This window comes from Aptenodytes patagonicus, chromosome 5, assembly GCF_965638725.1.
Source record: "Aptenodytes patagonicus chromosome 5, bAptPat1.pri.cur, whole genome shotgun sequence".
Lineage (NCBI taxonomy): Eukaryota > Metazoa > Chordata > Aves > Sphenisciformes > Spheniscidae > Aptenodytes > Aptenodytes patagonicus.
In genome coordinates, this window is record NC_134953.1 from 14,408,833 (window position 1) to 14,431,166 (window position 22,334).

The window sequence follows — 22,334 nt, forward strand, 5'->3', positions numbered from 1 at the left end:
AAACTTGCTTTTATTTGATCCGATCTGTAGTAATTCACAATATGAAAGACATTACGAAGTACTTTTTCAATTCTTTTCTAATATGCTAAGAGTAAGTTTAGAAAAAATAAATTTATTAGGTTTGATCAGTCTAAAGAAAAAATGAGGGAGCCACAGTATCAGTCCTCCAGTAGATAACAGGATGTTAGATTCCTCTGTGCCCACTAAAAGGGCAAAGAATAAAAACTATCCACCAACATAACAGAAATTCTCTATCAGAACCAATATACATTGACTCCTCCACTTGTTATCCCATGCTACGTCTACTCTGTAAACTATCCTGAAGCCATGTACCCATGCGCCACTGTGTGAAAAGAAAAATATTTAATACTGGCCACACTCTTTACTGTATCTGCCTAACCTAGGTTTTTAAAATACCCAAATCATGTCTACATTCACATCTACTCGCAGTCTAACATTTTTAAACGCACAGCTTTCTGTACAAAATGGTACTTGAGGAAAGCGTGCCCCAAATGGCTGGCAAAAAGCTATTCTGACCTGTAGGCAAAGGAACCTGAAAGCTGCTGTACGACACAAGCCTATGGGCTCTGAAAGGCTACTCCAGTCTCACCTGCCACGTCAGTGCAGACACAGAGCAATATCCAGTCTTTCTGCAAAGGCCATGTCAAACAGATCATAATTTGCAATAAGGCAGGGCCTTGAGAAAGGTGTATCAGAGATGATCTTGACTAATTGGCACACATTTTTAAACCTTTAGAAGTAATATTTGAAGTGGGGGAAAGTGGTTACTTTTCCATTTGGGTTTTGGAGTTTTTCTTACAAGCATCCAGTTCACTAATCGTACACCAAAGCCAAGTTTGGAATTCCATTTTGTCTTGAATTCAGTTTTCAATTTTTTTTTCCTTTACTTCTGACTAAAGAAATATCCACCAATGCCAATTAAAAGTGATAATGCACCACAGAACAGAAATGGATTTAAAATGTTAATAGAAGCTGCTTGTTAAATATATCAAGATTACCAAAAAAACTGTATGAATGATTCTATCCACCAGATGGCATATGCCTCACATTTTGCTTCAAATATAGTCAAACTTCAGTGACATGGGTGAAGATCAGACTTTTCTTGTTTCTTTTTCTTCCAATGTACAAATTTCAATAATAGTTTAGAATTTATACAGTTTCAACAAATGAACAGATATGTGCTGTAATCAAGGTACGGAAAAATGAATTCCTTTCCACACTTACAATACCCATAGTCATCTATGAGCTGTTTTGAAACCTTAGCCTTTTCTCTCCTAGCAAGATGATGCTAATACAGTTCTACCAGAAAAGTTATACCTGTAGAACTATCCTTGCAGAGATTTGGGTCAGCATAAATATAGTATAAGGATTCTTCTACCACTATAGTTTGTCCAGGTTCTCTAATGAAATTGTATTGTCAAAAGGACTGCAGCAAGACAAAGATTTTACCATTATGGGTATCATATCATATATTCACAGTTACTTATGATCTGAACATATACGTATATGTGTGTGTGTGCATGTATATATGTATGCAAACCAGGTCTAAGTGGAAAGCAGTGATGACAGTTATGCAGATATTGTAGTCAAACAGTAAGAAACCTTGCCAACACTTTCAGAGAGTGTTTCAGTGGAATTTAGGCCCAAATTTTCAAATTGGACTTCTAAAATCAAACCTGTAAATCCCTAAGACTTCTAAATGTTGCTGGTCTGATTATGAGAAATACAAAGCATTCAGCATCTCTAAAATCATGATAGTTTTATCCAGTAGACTAATCATGAATTTTTGGTGTCTAATTTAAATGCTTGTATTTAAAAATTTTGGCTATAACTTTCTCTGAATAGTACTAAAGTGTGAATTCTACCTTCAAAAAAGTATAATGAGAATTACTGTATAAACAAAGCTTTCTCACATCGTCTCCCTCCTGTTTTGGGGGATCAGCTCTGATAAAAAAATAGTTCAAACCTCCATGCTTTCTTTGACTGATGTCAGTCAGATCATTTGCATCTGTCCATGGTATTTAGCTAAGACAAAGGCACCATGTTAGACATCATGTCAACAGCTGGTTGGACAGTAGCAACTTGCAACAACTAGCAAATAGGCCAGCCTTTGAACCAGGGATCTACAAAGTCTCATGGTCCTAGAGCCATTTGATCCAAGCAAGTCCTACAACCAAACTTGACTCAAGGCAGGAAACACAAAACAGAATTCCTTTTATGCCCTTCATTCTTACCTAGGTCTTGTGTTAATAAATGTGGAGGATCAACAGCTGGCCCACGTGTGTTAACAGACAGTTAACAGTGCAGTGTTGAGTTTTCTGATATGCCTCATCTTAGTCTTATAAGAAACTTTGTTATTCTAAGCTTTCCAAAATTAAGTTAAATTCTATTTCATTATTTAATTTCATTTGTTGCCCAGATAAGAATTTGAAACTGATTTTTATCAAACCTGAGACTCAGTAACTCTGCTTGCTGATTTGAATTTTTTAAACCAACAACCATTTTAAAAAAGCATGTTATATTCATCAGATACTTTCCATAGCAGAAAATACTCCCAGGGAAAAAAAAAAAAAACCTTATAAAACATCATCTAATTAAAAACCCAAGAGGCTAGCAAAATAGCCCAACTAGTGAGCCTTGCCACAGACGCTTGGCCTTGTCACACCAAGCCTTGCCAGAGTGTCTCAGTTTATAATGGTTTAGAAATCAAATGATGACTAACAATCTCTCTCCAAATTCTTTTAATTTTCTTTATATTTCTACTTGAAAGTGCCACCTTTGTACATAACCATCATGATAGTACTAGCACTGGTTTACATATGTCTTAGTTCCACAGAGAAACAGCAAAACCTTTAGTTCTGGTTAGGTTTGGAAATAAGATTTTGTTGTTGTTTTTTGCTCTCTACATTTTTAAAGTTCCAAAACTCAAAGAACTCTTTGTCAACCATCTCTTTTATTTTCCTTCCAAGTTTTTCATAGAACACTGGCTCCTTTTCACTAGTTCTTTCAGTTAACTACCTTTCATATCTCATTAGCAAATTCTGCCCAGTACTGTTAAAACAATTTCCACTTCTTTAACTTAATGAAAAAGGTTTTTTTCATTTTTTGTTCTCTTGGATCCACTGAGTCACAACCACATGGGTATTTCCTGAGAATCTGCTTTCATCTTGGCTGTTGTTTTCCTTGTGTTTCTTTGCAGACTGGAGGAATTTAAATCAAGCAAGGATCAGAGGAATCTGGTTACTAATGCCTAATATAAATACTAATTAGCAAATACTTCTTTTTTCCTGATGAGACAATAGCAAAAAAGTTACAAATATACTATTCTCTATGATAGTTGATGAAATGGACATTTAACTTCAGCCAAAAATACCAGCTCTTTTGGAAAGCCAATTTCAGTCTAGGAGTGTAATACTACAACCATGTGCATATCAATTGGCCAATGTGAAGTTTAAATGCTGTTTGCTAACCTCCACTGGGGAAAAAAAAAATCCCAAAAAGAACATGGAAAGGAAGAGGACCAAAAAAAAAGCTAAAACCAAAATATAATAGCTATAAATGGTACAAATGCCACATGTAAATTTGTATGAGCTCAACAAAGCTGGACGTAAGGCTAATAGAAGCAGGAGTGCCCATTAAGACCACACAATTGCATGAAGAAGGAACTTCAGCCTTAACTATTAGGCTCAACTGAAGAGTAGATTGTGAATACTATGAAAAAATACTATCTAGTAGTAGAGAACTAAAGGGAAATATATTGGAAAGTCTGTTCTCTATGTAAGACTGAGGGATAAAGGAGGCTCCATAAAGACCACCAGCCTAGGGAATACTAAGCAAGCTGAAGGTAAGTTCAGGAATGGCACTAGGGAACAAGAACAGACAGCTACTGATAGGCTTGAAGTAAATAGAGCAAAACTAGTTAGAAGGAGTTATAAAAAACTAGAGTTTTCAAGGCGGGAACACTCCCCCCTTCCCCTCACAGAATTTAATGAGAAACCCCATGGGCACTTCCAAGGTCAGGAAGCCTAGAAAGAGACAGCAGATCTTGGAGTTATCCACCAAAAGGAAGCTGGGGAGAAGGAGCCTAGAAAAGCCATAGGGAAATGAAGACAGTGCAAGCTGCGGGGGTGAGTCTTTTTCAAACAGCAACAGCTGGACCATACCCTGAGGTAAATGCTATTAAGGCTGGTATCCGTAGAAGTCTGCAGGGCCCTAAAAATGGTATGGGATAAGGCCTATAAATGGGTGAAGATAAAAAATAGTTGAGGGATACAGCACCTTGTCCAGGGGAGCAAATGCATGCTCTAAGGTTCTGGAGCTGGAACCTTCACCATAGACAAAACCCCAGCTCTTCCTCTGCTACTCAGTGATAAGAAACTCAGTGACCTAACAGGTAAGGAATACTTAAAGCCCTCAATCCAGGGAGGATCACTGGCCATGGGAGTTGACAGGCTATCAACTGTCTCCGATTGTGTGCTTTTCTATCATGCCAGAGGGTGCAGACTAAATAAGATCTGACCACTTAGGTCACAGGGACGACTAAAGCAGAGCAAGGGACAGGTGATGCTGCATTCCACAGAACAGCCTGCTACACTAGGATAAAAAAAGAAGGGGCAACAAGTGACCCTTCCACACTACTACATAGTGACAACCTCAATTCTGAAGACAGAGGGCAATATTTTCATTACTATCTACGTAAACACCTTTCAGGTTAGTCAATAACTCATTTAAAGGTCCTAAAGAAAGATGTCTGAAGCCAGGACAAAATGTAGCTGCTGTCTGTGTGGATGTGGTGTAAGTTCACCATGAACAGAAAGAAATAAAGTGTTTTATTAGGACAAGCCAGTCCTAATAGACAGGTAATATACCAACTCTTCCCCGCCTTCCCTGGTAAACCTGCCCTGCTTCATTCTGCGAAAATACATATACAAACTCAGTTCTAAAAATCCAAAATAGTTTGTATGATTACAAAAATGAACATATCCTCTGTCCATATCAGTCCAAAAACCGGGGGGAGGTTGAACAGAACAAATATGATGTAATGGTCAGGTCATTATGTAAATCGTAGATCAGATAAATCAAAATATTCTCACATGAACACAAAAACTTGGAACTGCTTAAAAAATTCCATCAAACACACCCAAATTCCCCACACAAAGCTTCACCCTGGTGTTTCCGATGCTGAATTAATTTTCTTTTATCAAAAGAGCTCCCTGCGTAGCAAAAGCTTTGTAATCTATGAAAGATCTAGGTACAGCAAACAATACTTCATCTTCTGAATTTCATCATAATTTTACTCGTAACGGTGTCCAACTTATTTGTTTTAATCTTCCATCGTTTTATAAAGGTGATTTTAATTCTGAAACAAACCATTGATGCATTTACCTCTTCAGCAGCTAAACCACTGGGAGGAAAAACAGGAAACAGCTGGTCAAAGCTAAAGTGTGATGAGAAATGTGTTCAAAACCAAAAAAAATTACTCAAAACTGATCATCATTTACAAAGGCTGGATTTCAGTTTTTCCAAACCGTTGGCAAAGAAACACTGTGCAAGCTAAACTAAATATGCAATGATTCACAAATGCCTGCTAAAGATGAAAGCCTAAAAAACTTTGTTGCTCAAAGGAAGCATTCAAATTATTATAAAAGTCCACCTCCAACCTGTTGATTAAAGGAAAAAAAAAGGAAAGAAACAAAAAAACTCTATTTCTAGATGCCAGAGAATAAGAAAATTAATACGCTGCTGTTTTAAATATGATCCATGTTATATTTCCTGCTTGTCGATAACCTCTGCCTATCTTTTCTACAGCCTCAACCTGCTGAGTGACTTGGTGTTAACAGACCAAAGCCTCCTTTATGCTGATGGCAAATCACTAGATGACAATGAAATCTTCATGTAGCAAAAGATTTTGCACTCCTGTAGTTCTCACTGACTGTATTTTAAGTAAGGTAAGTTTCAAAAGGACACGTATGTGAGCAAGAATACCAGTTAATTTCATAAAAGGGAAATATTCTGAATGTTCATGAAATAATATTTTTTCCCTTTAAAATACGTACATTTACACACACAAGCCACCTAGTGCAATCCCAAGATTGTAAACAACAGACAGAAAGTCCAATGTTATGGTTCCCATGGCAACCGTAATGTGCTTATATAAAATAAAATATCTTACATATGCACAGGGTCAGAAATATAATGGCCTCAAGTTTGTAGCATGATGCTCTAAGTCTGCAAAGTTACTCAAGATAAATTCCTAATCTAAAACGGAGAAGATTGATGACAGTTCTCTCTCAGGGGTCTTTTTCTTGATCCAACTCACAATCACATTTAGAACAATTCTCCACAGCTCGGATACATTCTTATGTTTTTGCTGAAAGAGAAACTATTCAGAATTATCACTTAGACCTTTATTCAGCCTAGAAGTATTTCAGTGTTGATTGGCTACATACATTAAAAAAGAAACCTTGTTTTTTCTTTGCTCTTATGCATATAACTCTAAAATTACCAAATATTAACAGTTGGAACTGGTGGGGAAAATGTTTTTCTTTCTTTTCCCCCCACTGGAAACTTAGGATATGTCTCTTCTGCAGACTACAGTGTAGCACACAGCTACTAAGCCTGCTGAGATAAAAGAAAATTTAGTCACAGCATATGGAGAGTGTTTGGGAGAAGTTTATCTTCTCCAAAACCTGAGTGAGCTCACTAACAACTAACTGCTTCTAAGTCTATAGAACAAATGAGATCATCATGTGTTTGTAAAACAGCTAGGGCAACAGATTCAAGTCCAGAAGTAGTCCACTTCCAAGCAGTGTGGTAACATGAACAGTAAATAACAACTTATGCAACTGCAGGAAGTTTTATATATGAAGTTAATGATCCCACCTGAATTATATGCATTACACATTTATATGGACAATATTTTTTGTTTAAAACTACAGTTTTAAAACTGCTTAATATAAGTTTGGCATATGTCTCTATTAAAACGTTTGATGTAAAATTATGGTTCCCATGAAGCCAATAGCTCCATTTTGCACATGCTTCTTTTTCTCCATCCAGGTAACATTATCCCAACAGGAGGTTTTAAATAGATTACAATATGACCAGGATTTCACCCATTCTCTAATACTTGAAGGGAATTCCTAAACATTTTAAGAACTAAGACTGCTGCAAAATGAAACGCGAGCAGCTAATAATACATCCTTTGTTTTACCCACACTTTACTAATGAAGGTCTGTATCTGTTGTGATTTCCCGAAAACAATTTTTACAGTGTCAGGAGAATGAAATAAAAATAATCATGAAGAGTACATAAGAAACACTTTTAACCATCTTAAAAGAAGCTCACATTATATTACTGTGGATTCCAAGTCCAAATGTTGGCAACAGTCAACAGGCATTACAGTTACTGGAAAAGCTGGGGCGGGGGCGGGGGGGAATCTTCTGTTTTCACAAGAGTTAATTAGATTATTCAGAGTCCTGCAACAAGTGCATGTGCTGATTTCAAGATGAACACAAACTTTTTCATTACTGTTGCACGTTCCCATACTATGACAGCAAACTTATCTGTAGGTATCTATCTTTGAGTATTTGCTATACTAAGGAAATCTCAAGTTTTTACAGTGTTACAATTCCAAAGATGAAAAGACTCTTCTGAACTTCATACAAATGGGAAGACAAGAATGTTATCTGTAAGTAAGAATGATCACAAGCCAATCCAACATATTTTTCTCTCCCATACTCAGCTAGGGGATTGATGAGTGCATCTCAAAAGTGAGTCTTCAATCTCAGTTTAAAAATTATCGTATCTGGTTACAGTTCAAAAGCAGATACTTTCACACAATTTGCAGGACAATACAAGCACTGTCTGATACATTTGTTTTGCAGGTAAGGAATAGCTTCTCACTATATAGTTTTCTAGCGAAATTATTAGGAGAATTAAAAAAAAAAGCAGAAAGTAGTTACAAATGCCAGGGCTGAATGTTTATATTTCCAGGGCTGCCCCACTTCCGACATTCCTGATGAAAGCTGTATGCTGTCCCACTGCCCTGAGTCACGCTGGTTCCAACTGCTGCACTGATGTAATTAGCTTTGGTTGGTGTGGGAGCACCCTCAGAGCTCTCCTGTCCCTTGATACTCCAGCTCATATGTATTTGGACAGTACCTAACAGCTGCATTATGTTCAACTGTTAGTCCTTTTTTTTTTTTTAAGCTGTCACCAGTCTGTATTTTCAAGCAAAATTCTTCGTGACCAGAGGCTCATAACCATACTATATCAAATCACTTTTCACAAATAGAGGAACCAAATAGCCTCATATATCATGGAGGATGCCTTAGGTATTGTGGCAAGTATAATTTTACAGTAGAGATTTTTCCTGTAAGTCCTTCCTGAAATTCCATACCGGTAAGATGTATGCCTACCAATTATTGTCAACCCAAGCTTATCCCATTTTAGAAAACTTTCTTTTTAAAAGATCCTGAAAGACTGTAGAAAAGCAAGATAAATTAAAAAGTATATGAGGTCTCATCAATTCAGATTTTAATTATTCACTCACCAACAGAGTGACCTTTATACGGCACTCATACCAGAGTAAACAACCCAAACTTTTCAACAGTTCACATAGGTAATGGAGATAACTTAGTTTCAACTGAGAAAGAATTTAGAAGAGTGTCCAACTCTAACACTCTAAAATGAACTCTTTAATGTGCTGCAGGGAAATTTTCTAAAACAGATCTTCATGCTTCTTTACAGTTAATGAACAGTCACTAGAAGGAAAGTCAGAAAATGTGGAAAAACTGAAGGCATAATATATTGCTCTTGCCAAGACTCCCACGCTATTGGCTCGAAATACCTAAGTGTGCTCACAGCTAAAACTTACTGTTCATAATTTGGCCCAAAATTGTTAAAGCTATGAGGCAACTACAAAATAATACAAAGTATTAAGAGATTTATCTCTACCTCTATCACACATTATGGTAATAAAACTAACTACTTCTACAGACAGAGGGTAAATTTTCTATTTTTAAAGCTAGCCTTTAAAACTGGAGTAACTCAACCCAAAGCAAATATAAGTATAGAGCTTCATTTAACGAAGTTCAATTTATTTTTACAGCACTTACTGAAGGGAAAACATAATTTCATGCCTATTTGGCTTCTCTTTTGCTTCCCTTTTTTCCAAATAGTCAATTTTGCTCATGAACTTTTTTCTTTAAACAAAAGACTGCAACTCTTATGCAAAAAACCAAGAAACACAGAGTCCAGGTAGAACAAGAACCAGCTCATCCATACCTACTAACTACTTTAACATATGAATATAACCTTTATGCCTAAAAACATGACAACATTAGTAACAGGCAAAATACTCATGCACAGTCAGAAAAAAAAAAAATTATTGTTAGAGTGGAGGAGAACCCCAACCACTTGCAGATTACTTGCTTTACGCCATTTTTTCCTGTAAATTCCTTTCAGCATGTTGGACTAGAAATTTTACTTCAAAGTGGAAAAACAAAAAATCTCAAACCCCAAATCTGTCTGTAATCCACAATATAGAATCACAAACTATCTTTTTTTTTTTTTAAATAAAAGTACAAGTATAGCATAAACTTTAGCATAAAAAGCAGTGTTACATTTTAGGTATGCACGCAAAACTAGGAGGGAAGAGAGTAAAAGTCCATTTAAAGAATTCCATCTTTTTAAATATGGAGCAAGAAGGAAAAACCTGTGGGAAAACCACATAATCCTAACAGTAAGATGGTATCACAGCAAATCTAGACCTGAAATTCCTACAGAAACAATTAAAAAGAACCAAGAAGTGAAAGCCTGTAAGAATTTAATTTTTTAGGCTGCTTCGTGGGTTGTGAATCTCACAGAGTTTGGCAGAATAACTTACTAGTAAGACTCCTATTGCCCAGTGATTTCATGTGGCCACTCCAACAAGCTTTGTGTCTGTTCTACCAAATCAGATCAGTCATCTGAGTGAAACACAGCAGATACACAAAGACTCGTATGCTGCTTATTATTATCGCTAGCACAGAGAGTAAGTCAGATGCTTTCAAGTTTTTGTTTCACTTCTTAAGAATCAACATAGGCCTCTTCATTGTGTAAATTACATTTTGAATATGCTGGAAAAGTGTATCTTCCAAGATACTACTAGATACAAAAGAGGGTTATACTACTCATTCTGACAAAATATTGACAATAAAAGGTTACAATTAACCCGACACCTGAGAAAAGCAACCAAAAAAATGTTCTTCTGAACATACAGCATTACTAACCCTTCCTTTGTTCATAAACATATGTCAGCATTTGATGTAAAGTGCTCCTGTATTTAGTTAGTGCAACTGGCTGTCAGAACAGTCAAAGCAGATGTTATTTCTATGACTGATAGTGAAATACTCAATCTGTCTGTATTTTCAGAAATGCCAGAAAAGCATGCGACATAAAGATACACTGACTACAGCTGCTGATACACCTCTGGCAGAAAGGAGGGGGAGGAGAGATGGGCGGAAGAAATCGAGCTCTCTATAGGTTCAGAATTAAAGTTAACATTTATATTAATTACAAAATATTAATTTTAATTCTGAATGTATTCAGAATTAATGATCAATTCTAAACCAAAAAAAGATTCAGACAAATACCATCTATTAAACAGAAAACTACCTGTGCCTGTCTGTTTCTTTAAAAATATTATCCAAGATTATTATTTTAGATATCACATTAATAAAACAGGATAGTAAAATTTTTTTACCTCCAAATCTTTTTTCTCTCCTTAATGTGTTTGTTAACAGATGCCATCAACTGACCATAGCACAACTTTATGGAAATCAAGAAATCTTAATATGACTCCTTACATTAGCCATGCATAATCAAAAATCCTTGCATTACATTGATTTTACACACGAATCATAAAACCACTATGGACACTACATGGAAAAAATACCTGATGCTAACAGATGCTGAACTACTATACCAAATCATTAAATTAACTATGAAACACTCCTACAAGTTAAATCTCTAATAAAATCATTATTCTATCTGGAAACAGATATGGGGGCAATTAAGTTTTTTTTAATTGTTGCGTTATTAGCATTTGGCATTTCAGTAGCACCTTAGAAGCTATGAAGAGTGGAAGATATATTAGTGTGCAAACTTCTATCTCAGCAGAGTTAAGCAAGCCAGCAGAATTCTTGCTTCTTAAAGCTCAAACTACTGGCATCAGGAATGTAATGACACAGCAAAGATGGTACTGACGCCTACAAAATAAGCTTAACTAAAGAATTCAGCTATTATGCATTGCAACTATGTTGTTGCAACTGTCATCTGGAGATCTTGAGGTCACTTACCTGGTTTGAGAGAATCACCCTGCAGTAGTCTAGTGAGCTGCTCAAATTTAGTATCTTAGTCAACTGGGGACCTGGCTACTTTTGTCATATTGCATTACCACTACCACAGAAAGACCATCACATCAGGAAAAAAAAGCAGTGTACTTCAGCACTATGAACCTAACATCTCACAGAGAGAGATGGTTCAATGATTCCAGAAACTCTGACTTTTGTAATTAGTCAGACTGCTAATACGATGCAGCTAGGCTGAACCCAGGTAGAAGATACAGTGTGCCAGGCCAAGCAAAGCCAACACCAAAGCTTGCACTCTCATCCTTTGTTTCTGTGGCAAATTCTTTGCGTTTGCGACATCTTTAATATGTAACAATGTGAGGGGCTTGCACTGTTCCAACACGGACAAGCAAATTTCTCATGAATAGATACAACAGCCATGTTTCACACATCCATCTGATAAGGGTAAGTACTGCACTGTATATAGCTGCAAAAACTACATGCAAAATTAGAAAAAAATATTCAACATAAAAATCTTCTCTCTTCATACACCACATACATTAAATCCAGAGCAGAGGAGTCTAAATTTGCATATAAAATATCTATAAACAGTAATCATACGCTACATTAAAAAATATATAATTTCATGTATTTTCTATATAATCCAAAGCCTCAGTCCCACTTTCCTATGTAGGGAAAGAAAAAAGAAAAAAAATATTCAGCAAGACAACAGTTCAGTGCCTTTCCTTTATTAGCACTAGAATTTTTATGTAAGGGATATGCACAAATGAGACCCACATTTTCCTACTTAAAACATAAAGGTCTCTATTGTTCCATGTTACACCAGTGCTGCTATGAAAACTTAATTTCTCCAACTTTTTTTTCCCCTTGAAGAACAGAACTACTGTTCACTTAGCTGTTCCAAACAGAATGCATGCTCAAAGGGTGAGATAAGGGGAAAGAAAGAACAAATTACCACATTCATTTACTACTTTCTCCTTCTTCCTTTGATTATTAGCATGAAAGCTTCCTACAAATGCTCATAATTCATTAAATTATTTTAACCCAGTGCATATGTTCAACAGGTCCATATATTTGTCACATCCACTGAATTAATTTCTATGTTTGTGTAAAAACTATTTATAATGTTAATAATATAAGCCACAAACACATAGAAATATTACTGCAGAAATAATACTTGACATTAAAATAACAGAAAAATAATGCTAAGAATGCTTGATGTATATTATACATAAAGAGATTAAATACAGAGGTTGATAAGAAGAAAAACATTTGTAGTCACCATTTGGAAGAAGAAAGACTTAGAAACATGCGGGTTTAAGCTTTTTCTGACAGTGAGGAAACATTCTGTGCATTGTAATTACTCAGAGTGCTTTACTGTGCCTGTTAATCTTTTGTTCATTTGTAGACAGAACTTTTCTATTTAAATAATTATTCAGTGAGTATTTATTACATTTATTTCTGAGTTTCTATATGTACTACAAAAAAATCTTCAAATTAAAGCCCTCACACCCCCAAATGCTACACATTCAGTATTATGCAGCAGCAGTGGTGGAAAGTGGTGAAACAGGCACGCGTGTTAAAAGCTAAGGAACTCAAGTCAAATTGGAAATGCCCAATGAAGAAACCTAAACACATCCTTCCCTTTTCATACCTATATAAATTAAAATTACGATAGACCTCAGATACAAAACATTCTCCTTTTTCTCCCCAAAAAAAGCTTATGATGATAATACAAATGTAGTGAGCAAGTATCATGTTAGGTAAATACATGGCTCATATTCATCCCTTCATGGGAGCGTGACCATGCACCACGCAGGGCATGTGCTGTACCAGGAAGTTTGTACTTCCACTGACTAGAATAGCAAATATCACAATAACAAACAGCACCACAAAGCTTTGCAACCTAGTACGAAAACATGACATACGCACGTTCATAGAACTCTTCAATCAAATGGAAAAAATACTAGTTTCTAGAAGGATATGAGGATATTACTACAAGGCACAATTGTCATGGAGGCTCCTGAGCCACCAAGTCCACTCTTCTGTTATCAATGACAAAATTTCATATAATCCATTTCATCAATTGTACAGTTGGACTCGATGATCTTAAAGGTCTTTCCCAACCTAAATGATTCTAAGATTCTATACAAGTAAGTAAGTTTTCCTCCACTTCAGTCCTACCAAAAGCTGTTGCAGAGTCCGAGCACTAACTGCTAGAAATATCTTCCAGTTTTCAACCTACATTTATTAAGGACCAGTTTATAAGCATAGTTTATTTGACCACACTCTCCTTTACGTTGGTTATTTTGCCCTCCCTAGAGCTTATTCACACATTTTAACAGAGAAAAATCACACCTCCTTTTTTCGCTAAGCTCGGTAAACCTCTCTTCTCTTACTCTTCTTGAAAGAGTTTCTCTTGCTATGATCATCCTGCTGGCCTTTCTTTCTCAGTAGTCACATTTCAGATGAATCCTTGAGAATCAGTGGTCAAAATCTCTTCTATACATTCTATAGACAACTGTTTAATTTCTACCATCACAGAAAATCTTTTACTACTTAAAATAATTTATTAAGGATCTGCTATGTCATTTCTAAAAAAATAATTTATGCATTCATTATTTCATTCTAAACTTAGAATTTTTTGTGTTACCTAATTTAAGAGAATACAAACACAGGCTCTTTAGGAAGAACAGGCAGGGGAGACGAGGAAGGGGTGTCACCCTCTACGTGAATGACCAGCTGGAGTGCATGGAGCTCTGCCTGGGGATGGATGAGGAGCCGACCGAGAGCTTATAGGTCAGAATTAAAGGGAAGGCAGGGACAGGTGACATTACGGTGGGGGTCTGCTACAGGCCACCTGACCAGGAAGATGGAGCAGACGAGGTCCTCTATAAACAGATAGGAGCAGCCTCATGCTCACAAGCCCTGGTCCTCATGGGGGACTTCAACCACCCCCACATCTGTTGGAGGGACAACACGGCAGGGCATAAGCAATCCAGGAGGTTCCTGGAATGCATCGATGATAACTTCCTTCTCCGAGTGGTAGAGGAGCCAACGAGGAGAGGTGCTATGCTGGACCTTGTTCTCACCAACAAGGAGGGGCTGGTGGGGAATGTGAAGCTCAAGGGCAGCCTGGGCTGCAGTGACCACGAAATGGTGGAGTTCAAGATCCTTAGGGCACCAAGGAGGGTGCACAGCAAGCTCACTACCCTGGACTTCAGGAGAGCAGACTTTGGCCTCTTCAGGGATCTGCTTGGTAGACTGCCATGGGACAAAGCCCTGGAGGGAAGAGGGGCCCAGGAAAGCTGGGTAATATTCAAGGATCACCTCCTTCAAGCTCAGGAGCGATGCGTCCCAACAAAGAGGAAGTCAGGCAAAAACGCCAGGAGGCCTGCATGGATGAACAAGGAGCTCCTGGACAAACTCCAACACAAAAAGGAAGCCTACAGAGGGTAGAAGCAAGGACAGGTAGCCTGGGAGGAATACAGAGAAACTGTCCGAGCAGCCAGGGATCAGGTTAAGAAAGCTAAAGCCCTGATAGAATTAAATCTGGCCAGGGACATCAAGGGCAACAAGAAAAGATGCTACAGGTACGTCGGGGATAAAAGGAAGACGAGGGAAAATGTGGGCCCTCTCCAGAACAAAACGGGAGACCTGGTTACTCGGGATATGGAGAAGGCGGAGGTACTCAATGACTTTTTGCCTCGGTCTTCACCGGGAAGTGCTCGAGCCTCACCGCCCAAGCCACAGAAGGCAAAGGCGGGGACTGAGACAATGAAGAGCCACCCACTCTTCATGTGGGAGAACATCAAGTTCGAGGCCATCTAAGGCACCTGAAGGTGCACAAGTCCATGGGACCCGATGAGATCCATCCGCGGGTCCTGAAGGAACTGGCGGATGAAGTTGCTAAGCCACTATCCATCGTATTTGAGAAGTCGTGGCAGTCCGGTGAAGTTCCCGCTGACTGGAAAAGGGGAAACATAACCCCCGTTTTTAAAAAGGGAAAAAAGGAAGACCCAGGGAACTACAGGCCAGTCAGTCTCACCTCTGTGCCTGGGAAGATCAGGGAACAGATCCTCCTGGAAGCTATGCTAAGGCACATGGAGGACAGGGAGATGATTCGAGACAGCCAGCATGGCTTTGCCAAGGGCAAGTCCTGCCTGACTAACCTCGTGGCCTTCTATGATGGAGCGACTACATCAGTGGACACGGGAAGGGCTACAGATGTTGTCTATCTGGACCTCTGTAAGGCCTTTAACACGGTCCCCCACAACATCCTTCTCTCTAAACTGGAGAGGTATGGATTTGATGGGTGGACTGTCTGGTGGGTGAGGAATTGGTTAGATGGTCGCGTCCAGAGGGTAGTGGTCAACGGCTCAATGTCCAGATGGAGGTTGGTGACGAGTGGGGTCCCACAGGGGTCCGTATTGGGACCGGTACTGTTTAATATCTTCATCAATGACATAGACAGTGGGATCGAGTGCACCCTCAGCAAGTTTGCAGATGACACCAAGCCGAGTGGTGCAGTCGACACGCCAGAGGGATGGGATGCCATCCAGAAGGACCTGGACAAGCTGGAGAAGTGGGCCTGTGTGAACCTCATGAGGTTTAACAAGGCCAAGGGCAAGGTCCTGCACCTGGGTCGGGGCAACCCCCGGTATCAATGCAGGCTGGGGGATGAAGGGATTGAGAGCAGCCCTGCCGAGAAGGACTTGGGGTACTGGTGGATGAAAAGCTGGACATGAGCCAGCAATGTGCGCTGGCAGCCCAGAAGGCCAATCGTATCCTGGGCTGCATCAAAAGAAGCGTGGCCAGCAGGTCGAGGGAGGTGATTCTGCCCCTCTACTCTGCTCTGGTGAGACCCCACCTGGAGTACTGCATCCAGCTCTGGAGCCCTCAGCATAAGAAAGACATGGACCTGTTGGGGCAGGTCCAGAAGAGGGCCACGAAAATGATCAGGGGGATGGAACACCTCTCCTATGAAGAAAGGCTGAGAGAGTTGGGGTTGTTCAGCCTAGAGAAGAGAAGGCTTCGGGGAGACCTTCTTGCAGCCTATCAGTACTTAAAGGGGGCTTATAAAAAAGATGGGGGCAAACTTTTTAGCAGGGCCTGTTGTGACAGGACAAGGGGGAATGGCTTTAAACTAAAGGGGGACAGATTTAGACTAGATATAAGGAAGAAATTTTTTACACTGTGGGTGGTGAAACACTGGCACAGGTTGCCCAGAGAGGTGGTGGATGCCCCATCCCTGGAAACATTCAAGGTCAGGTTGGACGGGGCTCTGAGCAACCTGATCTAGTTGAAGATGTCCCAGCTCATTGCAGGGGGGTTGGACTAGATGACCTTTAGAGGTCCCTTCCAACCCAAACTATTCTATGATTCTATGAAATCAGGGTAATATCAGCACATTAATATATGTTATTCAACTTTTTTTTTTTTATATTATTTGTAAGTGTAGAAGCATTATAAATATTGGTAACTTAGGGAAAATACTATGCTTTCTTTTTTAGAACAATAAAATTTTTCACTGTGATCTGATACTGCCACTTATCATTTTATACAATTGATTCCATGGAATTATTATATCATTAAATATTCATCAAATGTTTATATACACATATATGCCATATATATTCAACTATGTAATCTATAATATATATTAATACATCTATTTTTACATATGTATGTACAAATATAAATGCATCTTATATACCTTTTCTATTTAAAATATATCTATAAAATGTGTGTCTATTTTTATATCTGTATATAGGTATATTACATTCTTATATATAAACTATATCAAGATATAAATTTATACATACATCTATGTATAATTATGTACCTAGATACATTTTTATATATAGATGTATATACATACATATATATGTATAAATTTTATACAGATATAAAGTTATACATTTTACCCCGTGCCTATTTTAAACCAAAATGCATTTTAAAGGATGAGAACACGTTCTTCTAAAAAGTAGCGTTCAACATGAGGTTCAGCATGGTTAAGTGAAATATCCTATTCACTGTTACTAAGTGTTCACTAGTCGATGGCATTTTTTTTGAATTAAAAGATCATCAGGGTATCAAAACTTTTATGGGAAAAAAAAAACACCAAACCAACACTATGAAAAGCTTACCTCATACCATAAAGACTTCTCAAGAAAGGAATTACATTCCCATTTCATTAAGGACTGAATTATAGTTAGCTGTTCTGTTGTAATCCTAGAAAGCTTCAAGCCACTGTTGTTTCTCCTTTGCTCAACATAATTCCAAGCAACAGTTCCTATGTGCCCTGAAGGTAAAGTCCTAACAATTGCTCTCGTTCCAGTATAAACTGATTTTTTAACCTCCTTATCATTTTTACAGAAACGTCTTATTAATAAAGTAGAACGTTCCTTTTTGTTTCTAAAAAAATCCTCTTCCATCTCTTCTTCACAGTTATCATTACAGTCTTCAAAATGGCTCAGAAAGGGCTTTGAGGGCATTCTTCCAGTAAAGTTGTTTCCACAGAAGTTGTGACCTGAGCACGCCACTTTAACCTTTCGTGGTGCTCTTTCCAGACATAAATACTTATCCCTTAAAGCATCTTCATACAACTGCTGCCCATTTTCATTCTCACAATTATTTGTCAACTCCATTAATCTGCAAGTGCAGGCTGGGGAACCAGTGGTGTTACCATTGCCAACGCTGACTGGCTGCAAGCAGTCATCCAAAATGAAACTGTTGTGTAAACTGCACAAAGCCTTTGATATATTCCTTTCACTAGCACAATGAAAGTGAAAAAAGGCCATTTTATCAGTATCATTGCTGTCATTCTTATTTACTGCTGTCTGGCTTCTCAACGAAGGTCCATTCATTTTCAACTGAATTTCAGCAAGCATGGCTCTTTCCAGTGAAACAGGAATTCCAGTTTCCAGGCGTGCCTCTCTCCCTGCTAAAGGATCACAAGATTTATACAACTGGCTGCACGGGATATTGCTCTTGTAGTTTTTCTGTACAATGTTACAGTTAATGTTAAGAAATTCCACTGAATCAGGGACGGAGCTGTTCCTCTCCCAGAAGTTTTCACTACTATTGTCACTAGTCAGTTGTCCTTTTACCAGAGAGAATATTTTGGGCACTGAGCCCTGAAGATTTTCTTCTTCAAGTCTGTGTAAGTATGAGAGAGCGTGTGTGGTTTGCCTTCCCGGACTGGCAGTATGTCTTTTTATAACACTGGTGTCCAAAGCATTTTCAGTATTTTCATCTCCAGCTGACTGAGCAGGTATCACTTTACCCTGTACCACAGAGACGAGAACAGACGCTGTCATTTCCTCAGAGGTCATCTTGACACAGTCTTTAGTTGCTAGATGTGTGTTGGGGATGGCGGGGGGGCAGGGGGGAAGGCGTTGTCTACCGATCCTCACACCATTATTTCAGTGTAACAAAAGATTCAGTGCTAAATAATCAGGGAACACATGTTAAATATACATTGACTACTTGTTCTTTTTGAACTGGGTTTTAAAAAAAAGTAATTTTTTTGACTGTTGCGCTACTAGTCTTTCCCAGCCTTGGAGTACTGGCATGAAATACAAACATTTTTAAACCAGCTTCTTATTGTGACGTAGCCATTCAGCTTGTCTCTTCCCACAATTAATTCTTCTATCATATGTAGCACACACACCGTTGCCTCTGGTTGTAGAAGACGACCAAACACATAATCCATGTCAAAGATGCATCTCCCTATAGGGCATCCAAAAAGTTGGGTTTCTGTAAAGAAAAAAAAAAGTATATATATAGATATATTGAACAGAATCCATGGCACAAAATCCACCACCACCACAACTACAACAGAAAGAAATTTTTTTTATGCAAAGAGAAGGAACAGAAAACAACAGAAGTTAATTATACTGAGACCTAGAGAATTCCAAAATACACATTTAAATCTGTCTTAAAAGTCTCACTTCACAATTTGGGGAAATCACAGTCATGTTTTACGTATTTAAATAGCTGTCTTCACTGTGGAAAGCTACATGACTGCAGAAAACTAGTTTTACTGAAGCTGTAACACTGAAATTGAACATACAAGATAAATACAAAGAGAAAAAAGAAAATCTCTTTTCTATAATTTGTCTGACTCATAGCCAGGATAAGTTAAAACATTTTTAAGAACAAAATCATTCTTAAACCTACACTGTCTCTTAAAACTAATTATTTTCCTGCTCAGAACTGAACTCTGTCACAACTACAATAATTTTGGTGTTATGCGGGTTTTGTTTTCATTAAACTTTATGTTGTTACCATGCAAGCATGAAGAAAACACAATATTTTTGCCAGAAGTTTATGACTGAAAAAGCATGAAGGCAAAGTAGGGTAAAAGACTGAAATATTATCAATAATCTTTTTGACCCCTTTACTTATATGCCTTAAGCTAAGAAGTTAACCTGGCCTTCAACTTTGCCATTAATTCTCAGCTTCTTTCCTGCAAATAGCATTGTAGAAATAAATCTTGGAATCAGAAAATAAGAGGTTACAGATAGTTCAACAAAGGAAAAAGAAGAACAAAAGAGATGGACCTAGATAAATCACGGTGAATTAAAATTAAACAAATATACACTTATATTTCAATTTATCATATTTAAAATTTAAAAACATTAAGTGTATTATTAAAAAAATGGAAAATGCAGAAAGTTATATTAAGGCCTAAGTTTACTAAAACAGTCTAAATTCAATAGAAACAAGCAAAAAAATATTACTTTGAAACTTCAGTAGCAAAACATATCACAAAACTGAGGCAAATCACTGGCTAGGTACAACAACTAGAGATTACTGAACTGATCAATCAAATGTTGACCCAGGCACTATCTACATAAGCAGAAGGGACTAACTTCTTCAATTCAGTTCATGCAGTTTAGCTAAGCATAATAATTAAATCATCTGTAGTTGATAAAACAACTAGGAATGATGGGGGAGATAAAATCAGGAGAGCTTAATAATGAAAGTAATTTGAAGTGTAAAACCTATTTTGATACTCTTCTCAAGTAACTATGATTAACAGCTTTATTTTAAATCATTTTAGATTGTTGGCTTTCATTTTTATTGATTACTAATCTTCATCCAAAAGCAGTTCGGCACAAATCAAAAGGTAAAAACACACTCTTTAGTTAATAGGATATTTGATATGCTATTTTCTCACACAATGAAATGCAAAAGTGTAACTAAGTGTATCATTTTTCCTGGAGGCTCATCAAAAAGGAAAAAAAAATTAAGAAAAGTTACATTTCACCACAAATCCATGGCTTAGAAGTTTGCTAGCCCATGAACAGCATTCTTTCTTCAGGCAGTAACTACAGTAAATGCATGAAAAACAAAATTGCAATTTAGTATTTCAATCAAGATTTCAATTTTATTGGTTTAACAACAGAAGAGAGATCAGGGAGGGTCACAAAGGAAAGCGACAGAGACTGAACAAAGAGCCACACGTTTTACATTCTCCATGCATTACAAAATGCACGTGCATGCCAGAGCAGCCAGAGGAGAGTGAAGATGGGAAACTCTCATCCTGTACAAGAGAGAGATTTAGCATCAGAAAGGAAAATAAAAGCTACAGTTCATAGAATAGTTGTGTAGTAGGAGATAGCAGTAGTTGGATAGAGTGGCGGGGACAGGACTTAAACTGGGGCCATGTTACCAACACAGTTCACGGAGCATCCTATAAAATACTGCGACAGCACAACTGTAGAGGAGATACAATGAGAAACCAACACCCAAGCAATTCTTTAAGTGTCTACTCCCTGACAGTCCCTATACCATTCATTTTAGTTCACTTCCTTCAAACTATTTCACTTTAAAAAAAAAACACACAAAACAACGCACTTAAGCACACACACACACACGAGTAAAGTACCTCAGGAATTACCTTATTCTACCATTTCCTATCCCTCTTCCCTGTCCTCCTTCCTCTTGAAATCCCCAGATAACAGCTTACGTAACTTTTTGCCACTACACACTTGAAGAAAACTACAAGCAATCCATCTAGAAACGTTCCCATCTTATTTCTTGTGGCAACCATTCTGTGCCTTCGAGTGCAAATCTACATACCATGATGCTCATCAAAGGAGAAAGATCTCGGAGGAGCTAGAAGGAGAAGCAGCTGGGTTTTTTTCTTGTTCTCTTACTCTTAAGTTTCTCTGTTACTATATCAACCTTGTAAAAGGTATAAAACACGTGCATGTATTAGTAATAGTCCTGAGTACCGATTTTTGAAGGATTTCTCTTATTTATCAAAGCATCTCAGTCTACTGATTCATCTTTCCTGTTTGCAACAGAAAAATTCCAGGCAATCCAATGAAAACACAAGCCACCAAAATATATTCATAAATGTACTCCCTGTAATATTGCTAAGCCAGGAATAAAAATTAATGGAATGGATTGTCACTGCAAAGAATATACTGCTTATTACACTGGTCACCAAATAAAATTCTTACAAAACATCACTCCACAAGGCAAAAAAGACAACATCATTACACAATTTTAACATCACACAATGAATTTGAGATCACAAAACTGACCATGCATGTTAACTTGAATTTTTTTACATCGTTCTTTATGGAGAAACTTAAAAAAAAAAAAAAATCATATCACTGATTTGCTTCTGTAAACAGAAAGCTGCTAAAATCTGAGGTCCATTTATACCCGAGACTCTGTCCACAAAGCTCATTCTGAGGCCAGGACTGCTCTTCCACAGTCCTCCTTCCTTCAACATCATGCTCCCACCTCTCTCTTACGCTAATGTGTCTCCACACGTCCTCCCCAAACTGCTTCTCTCAAATCTTTTTCTTCTCTCTAGAAACTTTATCTCAAATCTTCCCCAACAGTGGTTTTGTTGGTCACCTCTCTCCTCAACTCCAGAGGCTACATGCCTGCCTATTTCTCTCTACTAGCATCACTCTATCTATCCGTGCCTGTTTG

The 22,334-nt window shown here is 37.8% G+C and overlaps 1 protein-coding gene across 3 annotated transcripts in view; it reads right to left on the minus strand.

Moving 5' to 3' along the window:
• Positions 1-22,334, minus strand: part of PLCE1 (phospholipase C epsilon 1) — a 167,916-nt gene that overhangs the window by 121,914 nt on the left and 23,668 nt on the right. For all 3 annotated transcript variants that reach the window (XM_076338757.1, XM_076338756.1, XM_076338754.1), the window contains exon 2: positions 17,522-19,133. In XM_076338757.1, coding sequence (XP_076194872.1) covers positions 17,522-18,709 — 1,188 coding nt within the window. In that variant the 5' untranslated portion in view covers positions 18,710-19,133. The remainder of the gene's footprint in view (positions 1-17,521; positions 19,134-22,334) is intronic.